The sequence below is a fragment of the Etheostoma cragini genome, chromosome 6 (assembly GCF_013103735.1).
Source record: "Etheostoma cragini isolate CJK2018 chromosome 6, CSU_Ecrag_1.0, whole genome shotgun sequence".
In the NCBI taxonomy this organism is placed as follows: Eukaryota; Metazoa; Chordata; class Actinopteri; order Perciformes; family Percidae; genus Etheostoma; species Etheostoma cragini.
The window spans coordinates 14,325,999-14,352,899 of NC_048412.1; the positions used below are offsets into that span (position 1 = coordinate 14,325,999).

Here is a 26,901-nt window from a genome sequence, read left to right on the forward strand (position 1 = left end):
GGGGGGGGGAGATGAAAAGCAGTACTGTGCAATATACAGCTAGCAAATTATTTAACATGGAGATAAAAAAAAACAATATAATGTATAAAATATACAACTTCAGAGCTCTCCATCAAAACCTACATTTGTGAAGCTTATTTAAACTTTTGAGACTGTCAGCGATGCTCATTTAGTACTAGTAATTTCATAAGTCATGTCAAGTGCAATTGAAATCTTATTATATTCTAATTATTATTAGATGATTATTAGATTATTAGACTATTTTCGATGTTCTATGTTTCATGCTGTTTTGTCCGTTTACTGTGCATTGCCTAATTCTGTGCAAAGCCATGTTAGCAGCAGCAGAAGTACTGTCTCATTGGCAGCTGCATGAACCGAGAAGGAGGAGTAATCAGATAGAGAAAAGACAAAGTAAATGCAAAGCCAGTTAGAGATCCACTTAGAATAAAGACAGACTCTTGCTGCAACACCAAAATGGAACCCGGTAAGAATCCTTGCTTGCTATTTAGATCCATTAACAGAAAGGTGGTCATCATTTCTTGCAGAGTGATCTAAAATAAGTACTGTGTGTACAAACCCTTGTGTGATCACAATACCAATTAAGTTAAATGAGTGAAAAAATTGAATTTGCATAGTAACTAGTAGTATGGTGGGAGTCAGAGTTGCATAGAAACATATGCCAGAGCAGGAGCATTCTAAAACATGTAAACAGTATGGAGTTAATTAAAATCAGATCATTAAGAAACTTAAGTCTGGTGTATTACAATCTGAGATGATCATTCACGCTTCTATATCCTTCCCGACTACTGCAATTTCCTTTTCACCTGCGTCAGCAAGCCGATTCTGGACCGTCTACAGCTGGACCAGAATGCTGCTGCAGGCTGTTGAACAGGTTCATCAGGACAACTCACATTATTCCCATCTTATCCTCCTTACATTGGCTTCCTATAAAGTTGAGGATTTAATTTGAGTTTCTTGTTCTAACATATAGATCCTTGCATGGTCAGGCACCTGTGTACATCTCTGTACTACTCCATCCGTATATTACCAGTAGGTTTGCTTAGATCTGCTGAGCCAGGATTAATGGTGTCCCTCACAGTCGAGTACAGAACAAAGGAGAAGGGTGACTGGTGCATTTGAAGGGGTGGGTCCACACTATGTAAGCTAGTGTTTAGCTAGTAAGACCCTTAACTAGTAAGGGTCTTACTAGCTAAAAAGCAGCTGAAGGCTTCCCTATTTAAGATGGAATTTGTCTCATTATTGTATTTGTTTGTTTTTAAATTTAAATTTACTGGGTTTATTTGTATTTCTATTGTTATTTTATTATTTTAGGCTTGTTCCATTTAATCTTCTGGGATTCTATTTTAACAATATCACTCTTGTGAGGCACTATATGACTTTGTTTTGTAAAATGCAATATGTTAAATAAGTGTAGGCTAATATTATTTGTATTGTTATTATTATCATTATTATTTACTTAATCTGGTTATAAAATAATCTGTTTTCTAAGTGCTTATTGCAGAATGTGTTGAAGATACTAATGCCTGTAATAAAACATTTCTTTTTTATTAATTAGATAACATCACTTCAACAGAAGATAAACCAGTCGGGGTAGATGGGGTTCTCAGAAGAGTGCGGATGGCCTCCCTGGTGATCTACTGTGTGATCATCATGGTGGGGACTCTGGGCAACGGTCTGGTTGTCTACGTGACAGGCTGCAGGATGAAGAGAACAGTCAACTCTGTTTGGTTTCTCAACTTGGCCCTGGCTGACTTCCTCTTTACAGCCTTTCTGATTTTAACGGTCATTTCCACCTCTCAGGATTTTCATTGGCAATTTGGAGAATTTATGTGCAAGCTCAACAGCTTTGTAACTATAGTCAACATGTTTGCCAGTATCTTTCTTCTGACAGCCATTAGTCTGGATCGTTGCCTGTCCATCTGGGTGGTGGTGTGGGCACAAAACAAGCGCACTGTTCTCAAAGCCCAGCTCATATGCGTTTGCATCTGGATGACTGCTATGGTCTGCAGCACCCCTTATGCCTTTTTTCGCGGGATTAACGTTAGAGGGGAGAAGATTCATTGTGGTTATTCTGCATCCATAACACTTAAACGACTATGGATTATTAGCATTTTTCGATTTGTTGTGGGCTTCCTCCTCCCATTCCTGGTAATAATTGTCTGTTATGTGGCCATAGCTGTTCGTGCAGGGCGCCTGCAAAGGATCAGGAAACAGAGATCTCGCCGAATCATTTTTTCTATTGTTCTTGCATTCTTCATCTGCTGGTTGCCCTTCCATATTATAAATTTTATAGAGTTAAAGTCCTATGATAACCCAGATCTTAGGAATATTGTCATGATTGCAGGTCCACTGACTTTGAGTCTGGCTTTTATGAACAGTTGCCTGAACCCGATTCTCTATGTTTTCTTGTGTGATGAATTCCAGAAGAAGCTCAGGAAGTCCATATGCTTTGTCCTAGAGAGCGCCCTGGCAGAGGACCACTTGTCCTTTATGTCCTCTCGTTCCTTGTCATCACACTTTTCCTGGATTTCCCGTAAGTCAGACTCTACTGCACCTTTGGAGAGGAAAGGCATAGAAACTTCCTTAAACTTCACAGAAAGCAAAGTGGTCATCACTGGCGAGAGACAGACTGTGAGCACTGAATAAAGACCTCTACAGACACTTCCTGCAACTTCACAGAAAGCAAAGTGGTTATCACTGATGAGAGACAGAGACATTGAGCACTGATTGAGAACCCAGGCGAAGTAACTTCAATAAGTCCAGATTTGTTTTTTAAAGCAAACTTGTAATCAAAAAATAATCAAAGTTCTTTGTATAACAATTAATTATTTTGTACCATGTAAACTTTAAGACATCAGATATGGAATTGCCTATAGCTAATATGTTAAAGGAACCAATGTTATGTTTGTCTGTAAGCTTTTGATGCTCATTTACCCATGGTTATTGACAGGCTATTTGTCCATAGCAGCATCTATGATACGTCACACAAAAGACTGAGCTTTAATCCTTGAGCGTTTCAATTAGGGTGAATAAAAACTTATTTTAAAAGCTTTTTTCTTATTTCTACATCACCAACACAAGTACACACTTATCAACAGACGGTGTTTTATCTTACAGGAAACGAGTGGTCGAACAGTACGTGCAACTTCCTGAGTTTGCAACAATGGAACGTACACTGTAAATCATACCACCCGCAGATTACTTTAAAGCCCAATGCAAATTTAGAATGATCATTTTAAGATAAGGAAAGAAAAAAAAAAAAAAAAAAACTTCAAACCAAAAAATCATAGATCTTCTTGAAAATGTACCCTTAAGAATCCTAGTCATATAAATAGTAATTTCCTATTCAATTTGCTGTAGTACACAAGCTATTGTTTAATACTTGCTGCCCTCTTTAGTTCCTGTAACTGCCGTCAGGTCAGCAAAATTACGACCAATGATCAAACATGATGTCTCCATTAACTGACACTTTATTTACAATATGCAACATACTCTGTTTCACCTCTTGCTTGAATAATTGATAAAGAAACAAGAAGCTACTAGCATCTCAAAATAATATGGTAAATATCAAATGTTAGTGCTAGTTTTCAACTTGAACCCCACTTTCCCATGCATTTGTGTCTAAGTAGCTATGTCAACAAAAATCTTTGAAATTGGTTCAGTGTTTAGAGAACATTATAACCGGTAGCTGTAATCTGAAATAGAGTATAAATTATAATTTGAACGGGCAAATGTGCCCTGTTATTGCATCTACTAAAAGTGCTTTTCTAGTGGGTTTAGCAGTAGCAAATTCAGGGATGTTTAACTTTAGGTGGATGTAAATTGCCCAACGTTACACTGCAGCGGTCTCGCTCAATACTGGACTAGTTGTTATTCCCATCAAATCACTCAAACATAAAAACATGGTTAAATAGGGTTGAAAGATACTAAAGTTACCCTTTTGAACTGCAGTGGGTGGAATGCATAACATCAGAATTTAACGTAGAGTGAGACCTCTTCCTGCAGCTCTACCTATTCCCTCTCTGTCGCACATGCGATGCAAAATGGGAATGCTCTCTCTCTCTCTGACATGACCTGTGATTGACAAGTCTCCTGTCACAAGCTAGATTGGCTAAAGCCACGAAACGGAGCCCAGAAGAGGTGCAGAAGTGTAGTTTTCTCTGACCACTTGAATTACAATACACTGAAAGATTATGGAATCTTTGCCTAATAACCCTTAAAAGAAAAGTGCCTACCCCAGCTTTAAGACAGTCCTCTCTCAGTCGTCTAATGATCAGGATGCACAAGTCACAGTGTGTTTGGAAAACTGAAGAGCCAGTTCATTTATTTAGACATCTTCACAGAATGTTTATGAATAAGAACACATCACACTAGAACACAAGAAATTGCAACAAACAAACATTCTTTAAAATATTTTTTTCTGCAATGCATAGGACATATGGTCTATTTAAGGCTCAAGGTTGTCTTCATGCTTTCCTTGGAATCAGACTGTAGATGGCAGGTGTGTTCAAACATTGACTGCTATGCTAATGCTCCTTTGCAGCTGCATGGAGTTCATTCTGTGTTGGAGAGCTACTGTAAAAGCCAGTTAGCGATCATACAGCTCCTTCATCTCCTTAAGGACCTTGATGCTCTCGCTGTATCTTAACTGGTTCTTGTTAGAGCACTCCTTCCATCTGAAAAAAAGGACCAATACGGGTCAGCTCAACTACGTTGCATGTTGACCAACTTGCACAAGAACACGGGTGTAACTCTGACCTCGAGGTGGGTTGTCTACAGTACACAACATCAATGAAAATGTGAATAATTATTTTCAGTAACAAGAGCAAGTTGCTTGTCACAAAGAACATACTTTTGTCTTATCTTTTTCCAACGTTCCATGTGGTCACATATGAGAGAACCGGATACAGGAACTGAATCTGTTAACTATGGGAAAAACAAAATGTTCAGATTGAGTTACTTATAATTTGTTACCTGTTTAAATAATGAATTTGATGTAATAATAGATGTGTCCCATTTAATATCACAATGCATGAAAGCACCATTAATAATTGTCATGCATTTATTTTACACAACCTTGGTAACAGTGGGTTTTTCAGTCTGTGGGATCCGGAGATTGATGGGTTCACCAGAGGTGCTGATTGGACAGCGGGTTGGAGGAGGGAGTCTGTACACAATCTGACCTTTACCATTGATCATATCGGTAAGCTGGGGAAAGAAAGAAAATGGGAAAGGAAAAGATTTGCACAATATTATTCCTGCCGTTACAACTATGGCATAATGACATCTTTAGAGAACTGAAGGCATACTAATACTAATACGTTACAGTAAGTCTGTAAGGACTTTTGTTAATACTTTGTTTAAAAGTTAATTTCATTATGAGACAATTTTATGCTAAAAAAGTGATCGTACTAATGACGGATTCAAAGTTTTAAGTTTGGGGTTTAATATGGTTTGTTAAAATATAAAAAATGTGGGGATGTAAATTAGTTTGTTTTGCTCAAAACAACAAATTACTAATATTCAAGAGCAATCCCCCTCTCTTAATCAACAAACTTATAGTATTAGAGTTATATGTGACTATAAGGAGTTGAGTATATCAGCTGTAAACCCAAGCTGACCACAGCTGCTGCCTTGTGCAGTAGTAGGGGTGATCCCGGTATACCAGATATATATATATATATATGACACCTGTTTCAGAAAGGACACAGCCCAATACTTTTGTTTTCAGAACTGGTGCTGGTGTTGAACTGAGCCAGATCCACACTTTAATTTGGCTGAGCCCCAAAAGAGCACCCTAATGCTGGTCATACTGAGGGAGAGAGGTGCTTCTGGCTTGTGAAAGCCCCATGTAAGTGTGCCATTGTGCAGCAATGTTAGGCTTTTGCAGACACTGTGCTGCATTTTAAATAATTGCAAGCTAACTGTCCGGGGCTTTTAACAACCAAACTGCCTGAATTGATGGGGATTTAAGTGGTTCACTTTTCACTGTTCTTTCTATCCATCTATCTATCTATCTATCTATCTATCTATCTATCTAGTTTGAGGGCCTTTTTTATATTTCAGCTACATAAGTAGTAATACCCCAAAGTTTGAGGCAATATTGTGATAATACTGCTCTCTGTAATATTTTTGGCCACAATATAAACTTCCCTACTCTGTAAGGGAACACAACAAAAGCAAGAAATTCTAGTCTACAGTGAAAGAATCTTTCACAATTTTCAGTGAAGTGTAATTTTAAAATTGTACTTGACTTTGTGGTGATGTTTTAAGTTTTTTACTACAACTGAAGTTATCCAGCGTAACTGAGTAGCCTCACCTCTTCCTCTACCATACTGTGAGGGGGGCTTGGGGAAGCAGGCTGCACACGGACAGAAGGATTGTTTCTCATCCAGGAACGACAGATAGGATAAAGTGGGGTGCTGGTGTTGAACTGAGCCAGATCCACACTACGATCAAACAACTTAATGATGTAAGCATCTAACAAATGGAGAAAGACAGAAAATGGGAAGACAAAGAAAGAAAAGGTGAGAAATTGTACAATGACGTAAAAAGGCAAAAGTGACCATACAGTAACTGAGGGACAAAAGAAATGTTGCAGAATTATTTGCTATATTTTTGCACTAAGTTTACTTTGTTTGTGCTGATTGCTCTCTGGTATGCCCTCATCCATCTCTTTGCGCTTCTTCCGACGGTGCTGTGGAAATCGAGCTGACGGCCTGGCAATCAAAGCAAGTATAGGGACAGAGAAAACTTCACAAAAGTTACTGCTGTTACACCTATTGAGGTGTGCTGTGCAGACATACAACTTATCAATGAAAAATTATAAAATCATTGACAGGGCAGGACCACAGTGAGATGTTTTTAGCCACAATTGTAAAAAATAGAATGATGAAATCACTTGCCTTTTTCCAGCAGACAATGGAGACAAATCCCTAGAAACAGCAAATGAAACATGGAATCTAAAGACAAGCCTTTACACTTTGTATTTAATGTTGAAAACATATAACAAATATGCACTAACTTCACAGCAGTAACTATGGTACATCATACATTTTACAAAATTGGCATATACATTTTAAATCCAAATCACTGATCCATACTTATTTAAGGAGTCTGCTGATATTTTTCCAGAATCGCCCTCATTTTGCTCCCTGATAAAAAAAACAAAGATATTAGTCTGAGTGAAAAGTAAAAACAATGATTATATGAGTTTCAGATGTAATATTAGTTTTACTGACGTTTCATTTTCACTCCTCTCTACCAGTCCCTTTAACACAGCATCCAATCTGCTTCGTGCACCAGCCCCCTCTAAATCTGCAGAAGTAATAATATGTTAAGTTGTAAACAGTGTGTGCAAGAATTAACGTTAGCTACTGAAAACACTCACACCAAAGAATTAAAGTGCCATACATACATTATTACTGGATGTGAGTAACGTTATCGATTAACGTTACCCAAATGTAATAACCTAGCTTATGTCAGGATGACATTTACATTTAATTGCCTTTGGGGTGAAATTGTAGTAACGTTAACGAGAACGGTTACTTACCTGGCCTTTCAGTCTTGATCTTGACGTGGTGCATTATATCCACCTTACTATAATATATGTAACGTTAGCGTTAATTAGGAAAAACAGCAACTTTTATTACCACCAAGTTAATCACTATCGTTGACTATGTAGTGTTTATAGGTTGATACCGGCTTGTAACTTATGCAAACCTTACTGTACAACACTAACTTAGCAAGATAGGATTTCTACAGGACGCTTGCTTGCTAACGTTAGCTGGCTGCGGTTAGGATAGGACAGTTTCCAATCCGTTAAGGTTAGCCACCTTCTGTGTTAGCAGTAACCATTGGATAACGCAAAAGCCAGTTTCTCAAGCCCAGCGTTATTTACGTTTACCTAGCTATATTTCGATTAGCTAGCTGACTAATGATTACCCCTAGCGGTTTCCATACATTTACAGTAAATAAAGAGTGTGTGTTGTATTATTATATCAGACCCTAGCGGTTACTAGCTAAAAATATCGTTGCTAACTAACTTAGCTTGTTTTGATCAACGATCCTTTGCAGACTTTCCTCTTCCGCGCGCTGCCGGTTTCCTATTAACTGATTGGCGCTTATGCTGCGAGGACATTCTACGTGATTGGGTAAATTTGATGTCCATCATATTTAACTTGGTGCGTATTGGCTGTAAGTCTTGTAGTAAATAACGATCAGTGAACAGTGTCGCTTTCTTCTGGTTTCATCGATAGTTTTGCATTTGTGTGAAATGGCTAAGTAATTATGTTTTGAGTTACAGAGTTGGACTCGTTGCATGAATATAGGTTTAAAGTGCCCGCTGTTGCGTCTTAATTTGCTATTTGATGGACAATTTGTGTCGTACTGGCATTTGACACCATGGTAACTTTCTTTTGTAGACATGGCAAGTCAAGCCGGCGGATGTTGTGGCCTTCGTCTTTCTAAGGTAACTGTTATTCTACGGTAAGCCCTAAATAAGACATGCCGATCCAGCTATATTGTATTGTAAAAGAACTCAGTTGGGATCAGGTATAAATCAGAACCACTCTGAAGCATCTTCTTCTGTGCATCCTGTCTTGTGAGCTATGAATCACATGTGACCTTCTAAAGCTGTAATGAAATCCAGGTAAGATCTGAAGATCACATTTTTATATTACCTTAAACAATAGTTACAGTTGGTCATATCAGAAGTATTGTTTTGACAGTGGGTCTGTGTTCACAAGGAAGAATCCCTTTCAACCAGCATCCAGAGTGGGAAAGGGATCCTACTACCCATCTCACAACCAGTCCCTCTCAAATAAAAAGAAAAAAACTGTATGTAAATGTTATCATACTGCAAGACATATATTTAAATCTTATTTTACTTTCCTAAGTCATCACAAATATTTCTGTCACTTTGTTGTTCTTTTGCAGACTTTGAGTCCTGTACGCTCAAACCAGCAGTCCAGTCCACAGGTCCACGCTCAGAGCCCAGAGAGCCAAAGGCTGGTTGAGCCACCTGGCCAATATTTTGCTGCCACAGATGAACAACCTGTTTTTGCAGAGTCCTGGCACTCCACTGAGTGTGGATCTTCTGATGCCAGCAATACAACTTCATCTGACATGGAGACACATAAACAGTCTGCAAGAGCTGGAAAATCCACAGATACCTCAGAGCTAGGAGATAAGCAGGACTCCGTAATGGCAAAGTATGATTTCTTTGTAGTTTAGAGTCAAGACCCTCAAACCCTAGTGGTGCCTGTGCCCTAATGTATCCTCTTAAACAGATCTGTAACCTTTTCTAGCAATGAAAAGTTGCAATATGTAAAGCATGACTGATGTTGAGTGTTGGTGAGTGTGTCTTTTAAATAATAATTTGAATCACTACTTATAGCCAGCATTGGCCTTTACTCTCCCAGGTACATAGATCGCTTTCGCCACGGTCGACCGCAGAGTCGAGAGGAGCGCCAGCAGATGCACTCTGTCATTGGAGAGAAGCAGCTGCCTTTTTGGTGGATGCCATCCTCATCTTTACCCCGCAGTTCAACAGACACAGGTACATTCTCATTTACTGTTTTTTTTTGTAATGTAGGGGTTATTAACTGTCACCAGTCCCTAAATTGTAATGTGGAAAGCAACCTTGCTGGTCAAATCTTTCTGTGGAATCCCCTACTCTGAACAGATGGATCTGCCATTAACAGTCCCGCCGTACAGCGCCGACATGACACGTCCCTTTCTCCATGCAGAGGATCGCTTAGTGTGAGTGCATTTACCCAGGAATGTAGATTTATTTCTTTTACAAAATAAAAACAAACCGCCAGATACTATTCCCTTTTTTTATTATTATTATTTGGCTATGCTGTTATAAGGGATTATTGAGTCTGCACCCTGCCCTTGTTTATGCCAATTTGTCTGAATGCCCGGGGAGCAGAGTGTCTGCAGAAGAAACGCCTTATACCGACTAAGTGTGCATATAAATATTTGCATTTTAAGACCAGACCACATGTCCATTTGGAAACCTCCTGTGTTTACTAAATATCTGGGACGCCATCATTTAAGCAGCCAAGTCTTAGACATGTATGGCTTGTTCAAGCTGCTCATGTCAAATGTATTAACCTCGAAACATAACCTCAGTATAGTTGATAACAATATTAGGCCAGATAATGTGACTGATAAGATTTTTCTTTTCCTTTTTACTCAAATGCTGCATATTTCAGTATCTAGTTGTATTCATTTAAAAAATAGTGTGAGCAAACCTTTTGCTTATTGAGTGTTCTGTCTGTTCTCCTTGTTTCTCAGATTTTGTCAGACACATATTGGGGTGAATTAGATGACACGGAGATCCTACACCTTCAAGAAAAGGCCAGCAGACTTCTGTTGAAAGGGTATGAAGACCAGCGAGAAACAATATTTATAAATGAATTCCTACCTTGACTTGTAAATAACTTTTTTGTCTTTCTAACAGTGAATGTACTCTGAGTGATGGATCTATCCCTGTCAGCTCAGAGGGCCTGGAATGCTCCAATTTCTCTTCCCCAGTCAGCGTTGATGAGCCAGCACGAAGATCTCTGATTCCCAGTTTAATAAGATCTACTGGTAAGGCAAGAGTGTTGAGTAATTATTTCTGAGTTGCAATGTTGTTCCTTTGAATTTAAACTTGCTCAATGCCATTCCTCCTTATATTATGTAACTTTTAGTAGACGATTCCTCTTTTTCATGTTTGTTTTTTTAAACTGTACTGCTGTGTCAGTGTTATTGTGTAATGTGTTTATGAACATTTACATCTCGGACCCAGTTCCAGCTGTGTCCTCGTGCGTCATTCCTTCACTGGTGCCCCCCACACGCCGGGAAGATGACATCTTGTTCCAGTGGCGTTTAAGGAGAAAGATGGAGCAAGCCAGGGAGGGGCCCCAGTCCCTGCAACAATCCAGTCAGCATGGTCCCACTTTTACCTGGCAGGGCCCCGTTTCAAACCATCCTTCAGCCAGTGGACAGACTTGGTTTGAGTCAAAAGTGTGTGATAATTACTTCATGTTTATTGTTTGATATTTATTGCAGATTTTCAGAATCATTTTAATTTCCTCTTTCTTGCATCATCCATAGCAACATCAGAGTGAACAACCTCCCGAAATCTCACAGAAAGATTCACATTCTCACATCACTGCTCCCCTGCCAGAGACCAAAGAAGTCCCCGGACCATGTCCCCCAGTTTCAGGTCCACCTCCTGGCTCTTCAGTCCTTTATCCCCAGACTGTTGCCCATGTTCCTGCCCATTTGCATTTACTCTGTGAGGTCTTGCCCTTTCCTATCCAGTCATCTTGTGCTACCACACAACAAAACATTTCAGGTAGTAAAGATGAGTCTCAGACAAAAGTTGTCCGTAAAAAGACGCAAGTCCCTGGAGACTCGGTGAACAACTTCATGAATAAGACTATTTCTGAGTCTGGAGCTATAGAAAGAGCAGGGCTTAGTCAGCACAAATCATCTGAGAGGGGGAATGCTCTGACGAGAGCGTCAGAGAAGAATGAGAGAAAAACAGCTCCGTCCTTCAGAAAACAGAAGAAATCAACAAGGTAGTATTGAAACATGAAAACAAAATAAAATCAAGACTGAATGCTTCATATAATTGTTTTTTTGTTTGTTTTTTGCAGATATACTTCAGATAGGGAACATGCTGATGGCCCTGGCTCTACAAGCAGGAGTCCTTCACATCAAAGAGTTTCTGCTCCTAAGGTCATGCAGCAGCAACAGGAGGGAAGCCGGGGGTTTCCCTGTGAGAGCAGTACTGGCGATCATGCACCACCCCCTTCTCCAATCCACAGTGCCTTAGGACAGGTTTTTTTTTTGTATAGTTTTTCTTGTATAGTTTAGGTGTAATACATCATCACTTGGTGAGGTCATGGTAATCAGAAGCTGCATTAACCAGTAGGGTTTTCTCATTGGACCTTGACAGGTAGTTTCAGAGGTATTGTTTTCCCCGGTGGATTTATCTCCAGCACCTGACTCTTCGGTTTCTCCTACCTGCACTTCCTCTGCACCTCCACATTCCTCAGTTCCTCCATGCGATGCGCAGAACTCAATGGAGGTCATTTCACAGCTTCTGCAAGAAGCTGAAGGTGAGTTTATGGCAGCAAAGAGCCCCAACCTTTAGCCGGTAGTTAATTGTGGATTATATAGTCTGACCTATGATTAGTTTCCATTCCCCAACATGCCACAAGCCCTGGAGAACTTTCTCTTTTTTTTTTGTGCTGTAACATTTGTGCTCCATTTTGAATTTTGCTGTAGTTATGACTTCACACTGTCTTTTAGGGGTTTAAATGACAAAACAATAACTTATAGCATTGGTCCTCTGATTATATTCCATTATGAACCCTCTTCAACGGTACTATTTTGTCCTTTTTTCAGATTCGGATGAAAAAGAGTTTGAAGATGACCCTTTATTACAAGTCCTTCGCAAGCAGAGAAGATGGGTAAAGGAGCAGATCAGGTAAAATAATAACTTATAAATGAAACAGCTCAGCTAGCCATATTGATTGTCATCTTGGCATTCTAGAAAACTAATCTTCTGTATTTTTCCTTTTAGTGAAGTGGACTCTGTGTTACAGAGCGACAAGTTACTTGAACGTTGACAAGAGGCACTTGATGGTGTTACTTTTTATTTTATAATATATATATTTATTGTTTTCATTTTTGATGAAACATTGCCACATTAAAGAGTTTGGAGATATGTAAGTGTGCATCATTAATCACAATTATATAATACAGTGCATTTTACAACAAAAACAGCAATTTGAACTTTCAAATGCAGAATATTTACAAAGACTGGTTCCTTGAAACATCATGTAAGATTGATGAGTAATAGTAGAGCAGTATATACAAACCTCAGAGAGTAGGGAATATTAGAACAGTGCCAGGAACAGGACAAATGGGTGTTTTGGCACATGTTGAGAGTTGCTGTGGATAAAGGAGCCTGAAGTTATTTCTGCATGTGCCTGTGAGTTCTTAAAGGATTACATTACACTTTTTTTGTTTTATTTATATATATATATATATATATATATATATATATATATATATATATATATATATATATATATATATATATATATATATATATATATATATATATATATATATATATATGCAGTGAAGGTGGTTGAGATTTGAGTGCTTGGTATAATTGTTATTCGGTCAGGATTCTGGAGTCCTCTGTTTGCAGCATCGGTGCAGATATGATAAGGATGCCATCTGGAGAGACCGCTGACTCCAAAGCCATGGTGTCCACTCGCTTTGGGATTCGGTAGCGGCGGCTAAACTGCCGTGTTGTAACCCCTGGACCATCCTTCTAACAACACATTGAAAACATTTTTGAGGATAAGACAAATCTCAACTATTACAAATAAACCGCAAAATACGTCAGTGTTCCTTCCAAAATACCAACCTTTTTTTCTTCATGCTTTCCTTGCACTTCCACAAAGTCTCCTATTACTTTGACCATTAGGTCCTCTGGGTTAAAGTGCTTTACATCAACTTGAACTGTAAAACCACTGTTGTCACAGTTAACCTATCAACAGGAGTGGAAATACTATGTATTATTATATAGAAAAAAAAATATTTCTAATCACAGCAAATAGCCAAAAAAACCTTAACCTGAAAACCCTGATTTTCAGCTGAAAGCTAAAAAACAATTACAAGTAGAAATGTTCTGTTAAAATTGACTGTCAGTCTATTTTATTACGTATACGTAAACCCAATGTGCTTTAAATTAAAAACAGCAAACACACTAAAACAAAGCATGACTAGAAATAAGAATACACAACAAGACAATCAACAAACACCAACAAGACATACAAGTGCGACCATACAATTTCATACACATACACACAGAATAATTAAACAAATGCCTGAGAAAATAAAGGTTTTGTGTTTGTTTTTGAATGCGGACACAGTTTTGATGGACCTCGGGTCATCAGGCAGATGAATTTATAAAAAAAAAAACTAGGACCTGTAGTCAATATATATTTTATATACTGTACATATCAGTTTTAACTTACCATTGTAAAAGGTTATTAGGTAATCAATGTGTTTTAATTGTGTTTCCATGCAGTTCTATTGAGCCAATATATTATCTTAACAGAAGTAACTTAAAATGACCTACCTCTGCGGAGCTGTTATTGTCAGTCTCTGGCATCAGTAATTTCGGAGACCAATTATATTGTCCATAAGTCCCATTGAGCCGAGGAATAAGAGGAGGTAAAACCTTCTCCCATGGGATATCACCATCTGGCAGATTGGGTGGCAGAATAAAGTCCATATCTAATCAGTGGGACAAAAAATGTAAAAAGTAGAGTTGACTGCAGAGCAATTGAGTTTACAAGACATACAACACTGACTACAACCTACCTCTTCTTATATTCCCTGTCTAAATAAGTGTACGGGAAAGGACAGCCCTTGTTTAACTGCTTGTGGTGAGTCCTAAATCAGGTACTGTGATGATGCACTTGTGCGTGGGTCTGTCTGCTCCTTGCCCTCTGCGTGCTTGTCGTGACTGTGCTTTATACTGGAGTTGCATAAATAGTTGGGGCACCTTGCCTCTGTTATGTTCTGGATGCGTACCCTTGGGTGTTCAGGCATGACCATCTCGGATAAGAGTGTTTTGTTTTGGGAGTGACACAGCTGTTGTGAGCTTATTGAATATAATGTGTTTTTATATTGTTTGTTGTTGTTTGTGTTTTTAATATTAGCCTACCAATGTTGTAGCCTGCGGTTTATACCTAGGGTTAACGGCACCAATACAAACTGTTTTCTTTTAAGACCTCTTATGAAATAAAAGATTATGCTCTGTTGTCAAGGAAGGTCTATCCAAAAATAAGTTCAAAAGAGATGTTGTTAACCCCCGTGAGCTAATGCCAGACAGACAGTGACAGCAGGAACGTCCCTAACACATGTCAGAGCATGTGCTTTCCCCCATCAATCACTCTCATAGTGGTGGAACAACCATTCAGATCAAGTACCAACACTTCACTGGAAAAAAAATACCCCATTAAGTCAAAGTGCTGCATTCAATAATTGAGGTTCATCAGCTATATGTACTTGGAAGTATTAAAAAAAATAAGAATACAATGCAGAAATTGTGGTCCTGTTGGTGTTGTATTACTGTATATTCTTATATAAGTGGCACTTTAATGCAATAGTTGCCCTAGTCTGGAGTTAAATTAAACCACGTAACATTTTACTGGATAGTTTGATTTATAACAATACATCAGATTATATGGTTTATTTATAAATATGGTTTATGTATACAATCTTTATCAGCAAAGTAAGTAGCTGTCAAATAATTTAGTTAAGTTGAAAGTACAATATTAACCTTTGAATTGTAAGGGAATTGCCTTAAAACTATACTTGAGTAAATATTACTTTCCATCTCTTTACTCAGTATACACACATAAAACACAACACACTCGGAAACAATGTCCGTAAAAGGATTCTTTAATTTATCCCCTGTATGCTCGTTTTATTAGGGACTCCCTACATCATAAAAGCTTAGTACATGCCGATACTTCTGACTTGTGCTTGTTCTAGGGAGGTCATCCGCTTATCCGCTGGCCACATGTTCTCCCTGTTAGCAATGTGGAACATGTCACTTAAGCTTCGACTGGTGTGACCAAAAATGGCACTGAATATGTTATGACTCATATAGTATGACAGGGAAGGATTTGGAGGGATTTAGTTATTGAGTTTCACAACAGGCGCCAGCGATCTCCCAGACTTTAGGAGCCTTATGTAACAATAGAAAATATTAGGAGTATATATGGAGAAAATAGCTCATCAATGAGTCAAACAGATTTGTAGATCCTAGAGGGATAATGATTTCCCAACATGAATATAAATTCTGACTTGCCAAGGGAAATACAGTGCATGGAGTGAAAACATTGTAACTTGGGAGGAAGTATGGACTTTTTTTTATTTGTCATTCAGACACAAGTAAAAATTGTTTTGGGACAATCACACACAAACATTAAACTCCACAGTAAGTCAAGAAAAAAAAGAAAAAAGCATGTTGAATCTATTAATCATCAGTAGATACTGACAGTCACATTGTCTGCTATACAAAAATAGCCTACTCTAAAAAAAAAAAAACTCTGAACTTTCTTAAATGCCTTGGCAAGATTAAAACAGTTTTTAAATCCTACAGCATTTCTCTTTTGAAGACACAAGGGATTACTGTTAATGTGATTCAGTCATTGAATTTAGCTCCAGAGACCAGGCAAATCACCAGAATTGTTCACTGTAGTTAAAGAAGGAACATTCTTTGGTCCGTTATAGTGGATTATTAGTTCTATGTCATTGACAAAGACATATCAAGGAATGCCCAGTGGAATGGTAAATGAGAGGTAATCTCCCACCTCCCCCCACTGTGCTCTGAAGTGCTGGTATATGGTTATCCAGGTAGTGAGTACCGTTACCCACAGCAGCAGCCCCAGTGCCGACCGCTTTACATCTAGATTAAAAAGACACAAGAAACAATTACTTTGCATTAAAAACAAACACACAGGTGCATAATATCATGCGTGAGATTTGCCTAAAGCTTTCTTTAAAAAAATGAAGTGTTTGATAGTGTTTTATAAAGTACACATTTTACACCAAATGTGAAAATAGTGGCTCACATTTATGTGAAGAAATATTGTGTTTCAAACAGAAAAAAATAACCCCAAGGACATACACTGTCTGTTAATGTCAGCAAGCCCAAAATCTGTCCAAATTTATACATTTAGGCATAGATCAAATTAATTGTGAAAATTCTTACAGAATTTATTTTTGAAGCAGTATGTCAACATGCTAAGTATATAAAAATCATGCATTGAGTCTAATGTTGTTGTTTTTGGTGTTTTCCTAAAACAAAACCCAACAGTTAAAAAACTGATCTTTGGTATTTTTGATCTCATGTATGTGGATACAAGAATATTATAAATACAAGTTTTACATTAAAAGCCATAATATACATAAATGTAAACATTGTCCAGTGCTGCTTAGAAAGCATTTAACCAACTTTCTTCACCTAGAAAAGGTTGTCCCGTCCCCTACAGGATTTATGAGAACTTGAAGATGTCTTAACTTCATTACAGGAGTTTGACCATGATGGAACAATAATGGCCACATTTTCTATTAGATGTGTGTAAACAGAATGTAGAACATTTGCTTTGAAGTTTCACTGGATGTCTTGACTAGATTAAAAATGTAATGAGTAATTGAACTTAGTCCTAACGAGGGATGAATCCACAGCATAACTAGAGGGGGAAACCAGACTTGAACTGTTTCTAAATACATATTTTTGTTAAACTAAGCTAATTATGTAAAATGGCTGGTATTAAAGTAGCAGTTCTGGTACTTACACGTTTTTATTTGGAGCTGTTCGCTGTACACTGGCTTTACGAATGCCTCCTTGAAAAACCAAACAACGTTGACCAGCCACAGGAACGGTAGGAACGCAAAGCCACCTGAGAACAAAACATCATCAAAGACAAGTCTACGGAATTCCTATTTAGGCACATCTACTCAAGTTGTTCATGCTTTGCTTTCCAAAAGGCTTCCAGTCACCTTTAACCTATCCCCCCTCTCACCTAAGTGAGCTGCATCAGATCATTTCAATATAAATGTGTAATATACGGAGGCAAGTGTTAACACTACTTGCATGTTACCAGCATTTACAAACCAAAGGGAAGGAGGCTTGACGAAATATAAAGATGTTTGTACGTGTCCTGTCCATTTTTAAGTACTCCTACCTAAATAATATTTTCGGCATAGGCTCAGTTTCTCCTCGTTGGGCAGTCGTTCCAGGTTCATCGTGAATTTGGTGAATCCTGCTAGATAAAGAAAAACAAGTTATAGGACAGAACCAGTCTGAGACACCGTCTTAAAGACATGACACTTTTGGGACAAAAGTGATGCTGGTTTTGTCTCCGTTTGAAGCGCAATCGACTACTAGCCAATACATGATAAAAGCTCTAAGTCATTTTTATTAAATTGTATAAAATTCAAGCCATAAACAGCTTGATTGCACCTAGTTTGGATTGTCAGATGACTTGAATATGACCTCATGCTAACGTTAGTATTCGTTTAGCTTAGCAGTGTAACATTAGGTTGTTTCGACTGCTACAAACAGCTGTAGCTGTAATTTACAACGGTCACGAGATTCTGGGCGAAGTCATTTGCTATTATTTTGGGACAAGAATATTGTATATTAATGTGGTACTTTACCTGATATTTACAAGGCCAAAACAGCCAGACAATCTGATCCCCGCAAATGAACTAGCTAGCTAAATCCAAACAATACACTTCCTCCCTCTTCTTCTTCGTCTTTTTTTTTTTTTTTTTTTTTAAGGCAAGCACGCACTAACTTGCACTGCATACCACCACCTACTTTACGGGAGTGTGGGACCTGCTTCACATGATTTTGCTTCGCGTGCTTATAAGAGGTTTAAAGAATATACTGTGTATTGATGGAGGGATCAGCAGGGGCCTACGTGCCGGGCTAATAAAGGTTCCTCCCTTTGTCTGTCCCTATCTATATATATTTAGCTATAGCAATCCTTCAATACTTACCTCCCGTCCAATCAAATTGTTGTGTAGGTTTGTCTCTTTTCACATATTAGACATTCAGTGTGACGAAATATTTCATTACCTTTTTTTTGTGGAACGCTCTGAAAGGCTATGTTGAGAGTTTTGAGTCACATGTTGTTCCAACTCAGTTGTTTGCTTACAGACGACCACTGACTCGTTTGAATAGCCCATCAATGCTCATCCAATCTGAAGGATATTTAAGAGGTCGGAAGCCAAGATCCAGTATACTTTCTTGAATAACATTATAGAATATTATTGAATATAATTATTATTGAAGAAGAGATTTGCCTTGCTATGTATAGTAGTATAGTCTATTAGGCCTGCAATAGTCTATTATTCTGCAAAAAACATGTGCTTATTTTTTTAGTAAAGATTCATAACAAACATACAACAAGGCACATTGCAAACATATTCAGTCAACATAAATTGAACATATAGTACAACATTGATTAATAAAAATAAAAATAAATCAAGGGAAAAGAGACCAAAGGACTTAGAAACAAAGGAATTAGTTTACATAAGTATTCATGAAAAAGTAGGGCTTTGTGTTTTGCAACATTTCAGGTATTGTTAATACAGAATTATGTCATTTATAAAGGCATTAAAGACAGGGGATGTTTTAAGAAATTGACATTTGTATTTTGCCATATTAAACACTATACAATTGAATTAGACTTCTGCTTCTTCGTGTTTTTCCTCGTTGGCTTTTTCTGGTGACAACACAGATGCATATACTGCCATCTACTGTATTTGCAAATGTGTTAGAGCCAGGGTACTAATCATCAGAGAAGACGAACAAACTGTAACTATTTTATTTATTTTCTGCCTCCAGATTCCCCCTACCATGTACTGAGAAGTTTGGCGACTTTTACCTCAACAATATTTCTGTTCTTTAATAAAACATTATTAACAGCAGCCTTGGGATTTTTAAGTAGGCTGGAAACACCTGTTAATTGATCAGTGAGTTAAGTTTAGTTTAGAATTTAAATTCATGCGATCACTAAAGTTGAGCTCATATGTACCTAGCGAAGTGGCATGGTCTGAGATGTAACATGTACATTTCTGATTGGAGATGTCAAGGCCAGATTGAGGTTTGGGCATGGTGGGCTGAGGAGTGGGCTGTCTCTGATTGGTAAACATCCTGATGGAAAGTGTGGAGATGTGGAAACAGTTAAGTTAGTTCAGTGTGGGAAGTAGCTACTCTCATCAAAGGAACTGTGTGCAACTGGAGACACCTTTTTTAATTTCCACTCTATTGAATGTGGACAGTTGGAACAACTTGAAAAAAACTGATGGCGTAGGCTACTTACAAAATATTATAGTATATAAAAAGATGTAGAGGATTATTATTAAATAAGTTGTAAATAGCGATTACAGACCATGGAGAGCAGCAATACGCCATAGTTGCGTCTAGCCTGCCGAAAATAAGAGAAGGAAGAGATGTCAAGTGGCCTACAATCTCCACCAGAGGTCGACCCACTTTCCCCTACCGTTGAAGCCTCAGCGAAAAAACTCACCTTCCCTTGTAGCATTGCGGCTCCCCCCTCCCAGCTCGCGCCTTCCCTCTTGTCTCTCGTCGAACTGCTAGCCGTCGGTGTGTGTTGTTGTTGAAGCAATGATGGCGGCAGCGGGATGCGGATCAGCAACCGCGGCTGCCGTAGGAGGCCAAGGTGGAACCGCTACGGCCAGAGGTCGTTTCCCCGGTCGGCCTTGGTCGTCACGCAGTCGTTTGCGTTCCGAGAAGCGATGGCAACTAGGGCGATCAAGCTCAGATGCTGATGATGTGACTGACGGAGGGCCAAGGCCCGCAAACCTGGTTCTATCGTTAAACGAAGACCAGTCTCACTTGCGCTTACTTGGGATAGAGGCAAGCCACCAGACCCTTGGCCAGGCTGGATACAGCTCTAGTGGGAGTGAAGAGGTGAGGTCCCAAACCGACCCAGGAGTTAGTATCTTTATTTCATCTTCTCATATTTTGTGTGAATGTTAAATGTGCAAGTGTGAGTGCTGTCCACAGCAGTGTGACAGGTTAGTACCATGGTGAAATGTCAACATCCCTTCGCTAGGCTAATGTTAGCTTCAAGCTTGGTAAGCTAACATTGCATGCTAACTTGTGTTAGCATAGTGCAGCTTCCCATGACATTTAATGAACAGCCGCAACGCAAAATACAACTTAAGCAGAGAAGTTATATTAGCACTGTTCTCTTAATTGCTCGCATGTAGTTTTAAATATTAAAGCGTAAAATTGTAAGTAGATTTTTATAAGCCAGTGAGTGAGTACGCCAATTTGTAAACAGGAATCGCAATTATTTCATCTATGGCCCGCTCGTTATCGGGCCAGAGTAGCAGCTAGCTAATAGTAGCGAACACAAAGAACGGGATGGCTATCGCCTCTGTATCCTGCACAGCGGCTAGCAGCTAACTGTTCTGTTTTCATACGCTGTCCAGATGCGGGCACAGTTGCCTACTTAACTAGTTTATCTAAGGTAGAACACACAATTATTTATGGGACCATACTTTTCCGCCCGAGTTAAGCGTGAATATAAAACTCAGAAAACTAATGTTAACTTTTAATTTTGGCTATCTGTTCTGCAGACAGAAGTGAGTTTAAATGCTTTCGAGAGAAGGAAATAGCTAACTGCTAGCTAATGTTACCAAACAGGACATTTTTAAATGGTGGTGCAGAAGTGTGCCAAAGTCATTTGCACCCTTCTAAGAACTGACCGCTCCATACGATTAACACATGTAATGTTTATCGTTAATGTATAATCCTTATTCATAAGAGTAGAGCTATTTGTAGGCTTTCGGGTCACAGCTGCAAGCATGAGGGAGATGTACAGTACTTGGAGGGAATCGTAATTAAAGACCTAGCTACCTTTCACTGCAGTTTTTTGAAGGCATTATAGAAGTTTCTCATAACTGCTGAAGTGTGAGTCATACAAATGTTATACATTTCTGATTTTGCATGAGGTGGTAAATAATCTAGATTACACGTAACTCCATAATTAAAAAGTTCAGGAAGCGTTCCCCCCAAAATAGTTCACACTTTAGATTGTTACTAATGCAGACTCAAACCATGTTTTATGTATTACAACTCTGATGAGATGAATAAAAAAAGTTGTTTTGAATGTGGAAAAATTAAAACTATTGTCCATTGTCTGTCTGTTGATGTTATTGCTGTAACTTCTTAACCAAATAACCATTTTTATGATTTGACATATCTGTTGGTCCAATATGCTAAGATAAATATATTGTAGGTGTATTGATAAACAAATAATTATGCTCAACATGAATCCATTCTTTTTAATGAGCTTTCAGAGCTATCATCAGTGTTCCTTCATCTAAGGTGCCGTGGATACTGGATACAATTAATGCCATGATCTCAAATTCAAAATTAATGCTGTTAACTAAACATTTTAGTTACTGATTTTTGCAGATGGTTCGGCAACCTCCAGCATAGTGGTGTTACTTTGACCTAAGTATTAATGATCTGTTTTTCCTTTACAAGGGAGATGACTTCAGAGGATTTGAAGCTGAGAGAAACGTCTCCAAAGGACCTGCGTGTTCACGACAAAACCCTTCCAAAGGTGAAGAAAACTGTTTTACTGCACCACATGAAGTTTTTGTTGTAATTTATAAACAACACATACGTATGGATTAAGAATTAGAGCCCGGCAGATGGAAGGTTTTTAAGACCGATACAAACATTTCTTGATTTTAAAATTCGATATTCTGATATATTGGCCGATATAGAATATATACACTACCGGTCAAAAGTTTGGGGTCACTCACAAATTTCCATTGGACTCCATTATAGACAGAATCCCAGCTGAGATCAGTTGCCTTGTTTTTTTTTAACCGGGGCAGCAGTTTCCAGATTACATTATGTGCTTACATAATTGCAAAAGGGTTGTTTAATGTTTTCTTAGTTAGTTTTTTAAAAATAATATCAGATTAGTAAACAAAATAAGCATTTGGAACATTGGATGAATGGTTGCTGATAAAGGGAAATGTAGATATTGCATTAAAGATCAGCCACCCACTCAGATCAGCTTGTATCCTGTCTATAATGGAGTGAAATGGAAATTTGTAAGTGGCCCCAAACTTTTGACCGGTAGTGTATATTTTTTTTAATCCAGAAACACGTAACAAAGCGAAAACAGATTTCCCTAACATTAGTTATTGTAGTTATTTGAGTCATTGCTAAAATAATATGTAATAAGATGTATGTAATGTAATAATAGTAATATGACAATGCAGTTTAAAAATAAACTTGTTTGTTTCATTCTCACATCAGAACAGAGAAACATAAAAAAATATCCAAGTTCTTGTAAAAACAATACAGACTTAAATTGCCAACAGGGACATTGTAGAGCACCCTCTGGTGAACAAACTACGCAACGCCAAAACTTATAACATGTTTGAAGGGTGTTTTGTCTGTTTTTATTTAATTTTTTTAAATATTCATTTATCAGAATCATTTATTTGTCTTTATAAATGATTTGAATGAATGAATGATAATATTGGTCCACCAATATATTGGTCGGCCTCTATTAACCATTGAACACAATATGAAAAAGGGTTGTTTTCTATTCCCAGTTTTGCATTCACTGATAGAGCTGTGAACTTTTAAAATATTTAAAATGTTTTTGATTTGTAGGTGATGCTGTCAACACAAAATCTAAACGACAAAGTGAGAAGCTACCGCTTAAAACGCTAGCATTGGAGGCAGATATTACCTCCACTGATCCTGTAAAGGATGTCAAATCTTTGGAGGAAACACACTGCTTATCTCCTGAAGCAGAGCCTGCAAAGGATTGCAGGAAAAGTTCGAAAGGAAAAACCACCATTGATCGGCAGTCCAATAAAAGCGGAGCCTCATCAGCAGCACCAAGGATTACTATAAAGTTAATGGCCAAAAAGAAAATGAAAAGCATAAAGGAGCCTCATAAAAAATCTGCAAAGAAGTTAAAGATAAAAGGAATCCAGGATCAGCCCAAAGCCAAGGACATTCAGGGCGACCAGATTTCAAGTGCTCATGTCAAATTAAAAACTGAACCGCATGAGGATAAATATGGCACAGAAGATAAGGGAGGGGGGACTGTACCTAAAAGGCGTGGGAGATCTGCTTCAAAGACAACCGAGCCTGTCTGCCAGACTAGCGCCAAAGTTGTGGTTGATGACCAAAAAGTAAAAGAGAGAAATTCATCGGATCTATTTGAGACAGTAAAGGAGATGGGTACTGTAGGGCCAAAAATGAATGCCAAGAAATTAAAGCAAAAGGAAATTGTGACCGAGCAAGAATCTGAAGTTCAAGTCACTCGTAGGAGCAATAGAGCCACTAACCCTGTCACTAAAAGAGTCTCAGACGGTGCAGCCGGACCAGAAAGTCTGAGTAAAAGTGATGCCATTCTGGTGGAATCAAAGCCAGAAGTTTCTCAAACATTAAAGACCAAACCATCAGCGAGAAGTGGCAGACAAAGGCAAAGCAAGAGGCTAAATAAGGATGCTACAGGGCCTGAAAACCAAGGTCCATCGTCAAAAGAGACTGATCCTTTAGATGTACAATCCAATGACAGTTTGGCTTTGAAAAATGAGGAAATGCGGGTCCCAAGTTTAAAGTTGTTGAAGGTCAGAAACCCAAAATATGATGCACAGGCCAGTGGGAAAAACTCAACTCGAAAGAAAAAACTGAGAAAAAAGTTTGTCTGGACTTTAAATTTAATGAAGGAAGAAAGTCAGACAAAGGCGTCTGAGAATGCTGTCAACGTAACAGAGGAGACCATAATTGAGTTGGATCAGTCCACCTTTTGTGACACCAGTGTCAGCAAGAGTTTGAAGGTGATGGATACAAAATTCAAATTGGAAAACTCACCCCCCCAAGACAGTAAAAGCTTAGACAATAATGAGAAGGGTTCCCAAAACAAGGCAGACGTGTCAGTTGAGGAAAAGTCCACTTTACACGTGGAAGTTGAAGTGGAACATGTGAATGAAACTCTTCCACAAGAAATGACTACAACGGATTGCGGGAAAGTTCCTCCTCTTCAGATCAAAAAGGTCTCCTCTCCTGGGAAACATAAAAGCTCAAAGCCATCCTTTTTAATTCAGCAAGTTAGCCCTGTGTCTGAAAAGAAAGAGGATGTTCTGAAAGATCTAAGTGAAGTTAATGAGGATAAATCATCATGTCTGAATACTCAAGTCACACCAACAAGGAGATTAAGGAGGAGGACACCAAGCTGTGATTTACCACAAAGAAAGTCTGTCAGTCATAAGCCAGTGACCACTCAGAAACGGAGGCTTAGAACAAGTCCACAGGATGAAAAAACGCTGCAGGCGCATGTTGAAGACACGTTTCAGGCATCAACTGAAGATTCAAGCTCACATGGTCTTCCTAAAAACTCTTTTCAGGATTTGGCGGAGGATCCCTCACAGGTGACCAGTTTAAACTCCACTGAAGTTCCTGATGAGGTTTCCTCAAAGATTGCGGATGACCCCTCCCCAGTACCAGTTGAAGATGCTCCACAGAAGGTGGAGAAGGAGGTAGAAACGCAGATCAAAGAGGCTAAACCAATGCCTGTGCCTTCCAAACCTAGAAGATGTAGAAATAATAAACTGGGAAAAAAGAGGTCTGTTAGAAGGAAGAAGGTGGCTGTCTCTCCTGAAACTGCTGTCAGCACAGAGTTGGCTACCGTTGAAGCTACTATCACAGAGTCTGTGCTCAAGGAGGATACTCAGTCTTTAGAAACAGAAGTCAGTCAGTCAGAAACAATAGATTGCACCCAGTCTGAAACAAAACAGGACACTGTGGCAGTACAAGAAGAGCAGATACCGCCAACGGTAAAAGAGGAAACCGACATTCAGTTGATAGATAGTCAACCATCTTTGGTGGAAGAAAGTCAAGCAAGTAACCCAAGAGCACCGCGCCGGCAAAAGAAATCGCTCAAAAAAGTAAAAAAGAGGCGTAAAAGTTTAATCGGGCAGCGTCAGAAACACAGGCACAGGAGCACAGATGGAAAATTTGCTCCACTTAAATTATCTGAAAGTCAAGAAATTGTTGAGAGGGAGAGTGACATTTCCACCCCATTAGCAAGTATAACACCAACCCCAAGCTCCAAACTTATTGGAGTACATAAAAAGTACAAAAAGAGACCTTCAGGCCTTCATTTTATTGGTTCTAAAAGGCCCAAACCACATTCTAAAATAATTTCTAAGCTGATGGAAATGGGGGTTGGCGATGATAGTTTAAAGCAGGAAGAAACAGACACATTAGTTGATGGGGGGCAAGCCAATGTTGTAGATGCCCAGCCTGGTAAATCAAAGTTTGTTAAAAACATCAAGCACTTCATTATGCCTGTAGTAAGTGCTAGATCCTCACGTGTGATCAAGACCCCTCAAAGGTTTATGGATGACGCTGGAATGTCGGTCTTGCCTCGAAGAAACTCACCAAAGAAGGGTTTACAATTAGGCTTGCCAATGCGCCCAGGAAAGAGGCGAGAAGATGGGACAGGCAGAGCAATATCCCCAATCCTGCCGGTGGACGAGGAAGACATATTGAGTGAAGCTCAATTGGATGTCGATCTGTTTTCAGCTCAGGACCTAGATGACGACATTGATATAGCCGACTGCCTATTTTCTGACAGAAATAGTGGCAAAATTGAAAAGAAGTCGTCTCTAAAGAACTCTACTTTCAAGTGGCATGTGCCAGACGAGTTGAGCAAGGAAGTGTACACACTGGACAAAACTTCAGAGGACAAATGTGAGGATCTGTTTTTTTCTACACCAGTTGATAAGCCCACAGAAGTATCTACTGACATCCTGGATGCCCAGATAAAGAACAGTTCCCCCAAGTTGAATAAACAAGCGGCTCACCTTAAGATTTATCAAAGGCTAAAGAAGTCACAGATGGGACTTCCTAAGAGCAAAAACACAACAGAGACAGAGAGTGTGAGTAAACCTCTTCAGCCTCCTGTTGATTTAGCAGAAGGACTCGATGATGAGGCCATGAGCATCAGCCTTAGGCAACGGAGTACAAATGCAGGGAAAAACAAATCCAAGCTCAAGATAGAAGACCTTGATTCTCCTGGAGTGGTGAGAAAAGTTTCTGTGTGTGTTAGGACTATGAACTTCAAGTCCCTTGCATTTCAGCACGAGAAAGAGGAGGATTTAGCAGGGAAAGACACTGCCCAACGTCACTCAGGTAAGCAAAATTATTTAAAAAGCATCAGAATATTAAATGACATTTGCTTTATTACATAT

General features: G+C 38.7%; 6 protein-coding genes across 14 annotated transcripts in view; 3 read left to right on the forward strand and 3 right to left on the reverse strand.

The window, feature by feature from the left end:
• Positions 1 to 326: 326 nt before the first annotated feature.
• Positions 327 to 3,062, forward strand: LOC117946921 (C3a anaphylatoxin chemotactic receptor-like). 3 transcript variants are annotated; one of them, XM_034875432.1, is made up of 3 exons: positions 327 to 484; positions 1,577 to 2,640; positions 2,724 to 3,062. In XM_034875432.1, exons 1-3 carry the CDS (start codon positions 475 to 477, stop codon positions 2,739 to 2,741), a joined length of 1,092 nt encoding a protein of 363 aa, XP_034731323.1. In that variant the 5' UTR covers positions 327 to 474; the 3' UTR covers positions 2,742 to 3,062. The 3 variants fall into 3 exon arrangements, with proteins under 3 accessions (XP_034731323.1, XP_034731322.1, XP_034731324.1); XM_034875433.1 differs by adding an exon at positions 834 to 892 and having other exon boundaries at positions 382 to 484; positions 1,577 to 3,062; XM_034875431.1 differs by having other exon boundaries at positions 328 to 484; positions 1,577 to 3,062.
• A 1,252-nt stretch (positions 3,063 to 4,314) lies between these two features.
• lin37 (lin-37 DREAM MuvB core complex component) lies at positions 4,315 to 8,136 on the reverse strand. 2 transcript variants are annotated; one of them, XM_034875454.1, is made up of 10 exons: positions 8,052 to 8,136; positions 7,574 to 7,619; positions 7,263 to 7,338; positions 7,125 to 7,175; positions 6,927 to 6,956; positions 6,655 to 6,740; positions 6,341 to 6,501; positions 5,098 to 5,229; positions 4,874 to 4,947; positions 4,315 to 4,697 (listed from the first exon to the last, which is right to left on the reverse strand). In XM_034875454.1, exons 2-10 carry the CDS (start codon positions 7,605 to 7,607, stop codon positions 4,610 to 4,612), a joined length of 732 nt encoding a protein of 243 aa, XP_034731345.1. In that variant the 5' UTR covers positions 7,608 to 7,619; positions 8,052 to 8,136; the 3' UTR covers positions 4,315 to 4,609. The 2 variants fall into 2 exon arrangements, with proteins under 2 accessions (XP_034731345.1, XP_034731346.1); XM_034875455.1 differs by having other exon boundaries at positions 4,315 to 4,555; positions 4,596 to 4,697; positions 7,574 to 8,070.
• proser3 (proline and serine rich 3) lies at positions 6,367 to 12,940 on the forward strand. Of its 3 annotated transcripts, XM_034875396.1 has the most exons (14): positions 8,227 to 8,508; positions 8,656 to 8,671; positions 8,751 to 8,859; positions 8,959 to 9,233; positions 9,444 to 9,580; positions 9,707 to 9,783; positions 10,324 to 10,409; positions 10,490 to 10,620; positions 10,814 to 11,037; positions 11,128 to 11,597; positions 11,676 to 11,859; positions 11,978 to 12,140; positions 12,430 to 12,511; positions 12,608 to 12,940. In XM_034875396.1, the coding sequence occupies exons 2-14, from the start codon at positions 8,661 to 8,663 to the stop codon at positions 12,651 to 12,653; spliced, it is 1,995 nt and encodes a 664-aa protein (XP_034731287.1). In that variant the 5' UTR covers positions 8,227 to 8,508; positions 8,656 to 8,660; the 3' UTR covers positions 12,654 to 12,940. The 3 variants fall into 3 exon arrangements, with proteins under 3 accessions (XP_034731289.1, XP_034731287.1, XP_034731288.1); XM_034875398.1 differs by lacking the exons at positions 8,227 to 8,508; positions 8,656 to 8,671; positions 8,751 to 8,859 and adding an exon at positions 6,367 to 6,548; XM_034875397.1 differs by lacking the exon at positions 8,751 to 8,859 and having other exon boundaries at positions 8,227 to 8,671.
• On the reverse strand, positions 12,850 to 14,577 carry hspb6 (heat shock protein, alpha-crystallin-related, b6). 2 transcript variants are annotated; one of them, XM_034875462.1, is made up of 4 exons: positions 14,183 to 14,419; positions 13,466 to 13,588; positions 13,164 to 13,369; positions 12,850 to 13,055 (listed from the first exon to the last, which is right to left on the reverse strand). In XM_034875462.1, the coding sequence occupies exons 1-3, from the start codon at positions 14,336 to 14,338 to the stop codon at positions 13,208 to 13,210; spliced, it is 441 nt and encodes a 146-aa protein (XP_034731353.1). In that variant the 5' UTR covers positions 14,339 to 14,419; the 3' UTR covers positions 12,850 to 13,055; positions 13,164 to 13,207. The 2 variants fall into 2 exon arrangements, with proteins under 2 accessions (XP_034731353.1, XP_034731354.1); XM_034875463.1 differs by lacking the exon at positions 12,850 to 13,055 and adding an exon at positions 14,428 to 14,577 and having other exon boundaries at positions 13,163 to 13,369; positions 14,183 to 14,340.
• Positions 14,578 to 16,129: 1,552 nt separating this feature from the next.
• psenen (presenilin enhancer, gamma-secretase subunit) lies at positions 16,130 to 18,424 on the reverse strand. 2 transcript variants are annotated; one of them, XM_034875466.1, is made up of 4 exons: positions 18,283 to 18,424; positions 17,808 to 17,885; positions 17,418 to 17,522; positions 16,130 to 16,525 (listed from the first exon to the last, which is right to left on the reverse strand). In XM_034875466.1, exons 2-4 carry the CDS (start codon positions 17,866 to 17,868, stop codon positions 16,386 to 16,388), a joined length of 306 nt encoding a protein of 101 aa, XP_034731357.1. In that variant the 5' UTR covers positions 17,869 to 17,885; positions 18,283 to 18,424; the 3' UTR covers positions 16,130 to 16,385. The 2 variants fall into 2 exon arrangements, with proteins under 2 accessions (XP_034731357.1, XP_034731356.1); XM_034875465.1 differs by having other exon boundaries at positions 17,808 to 17,888; positions 18,283 to 18,423.
• A 1,774-nt stretch (positions 18,425 to 20,198) lies between these two features.
• The window catches only part of kmt2bb (lysine (K)-specific methyltransferase 2Bb), a 31,022-nt gene continuing 24,319 nt past the window's right edge, over positions 20,199 to 26,901 (forward strand). The window contains exons 1-3 of one of the 2 annotated variants that reach the window (XM_034875350.1): positions 20,199 to 20,566; positions 22,154 to 22,232; positions 23,306 to 26,842. In XM_034875350.1, the coding sequence (XP_034731241.1) occupies positions 20,261 to 20,566; positions 22,154 to 22,232; positions 23,306 to 26,842 (3,922 nt within the window). In that variant the 5' untranslated portion in view covers positions 20,199 to 20,260. Of the gene's footprint in view, positions 20,591 to 22,153; positions 22,233 to 23,305; positions 26,843 to 26,901 lie in introns of both variants that reach the window. The other variant, XM_034875349.1, reaches the window with a different exon arrangement.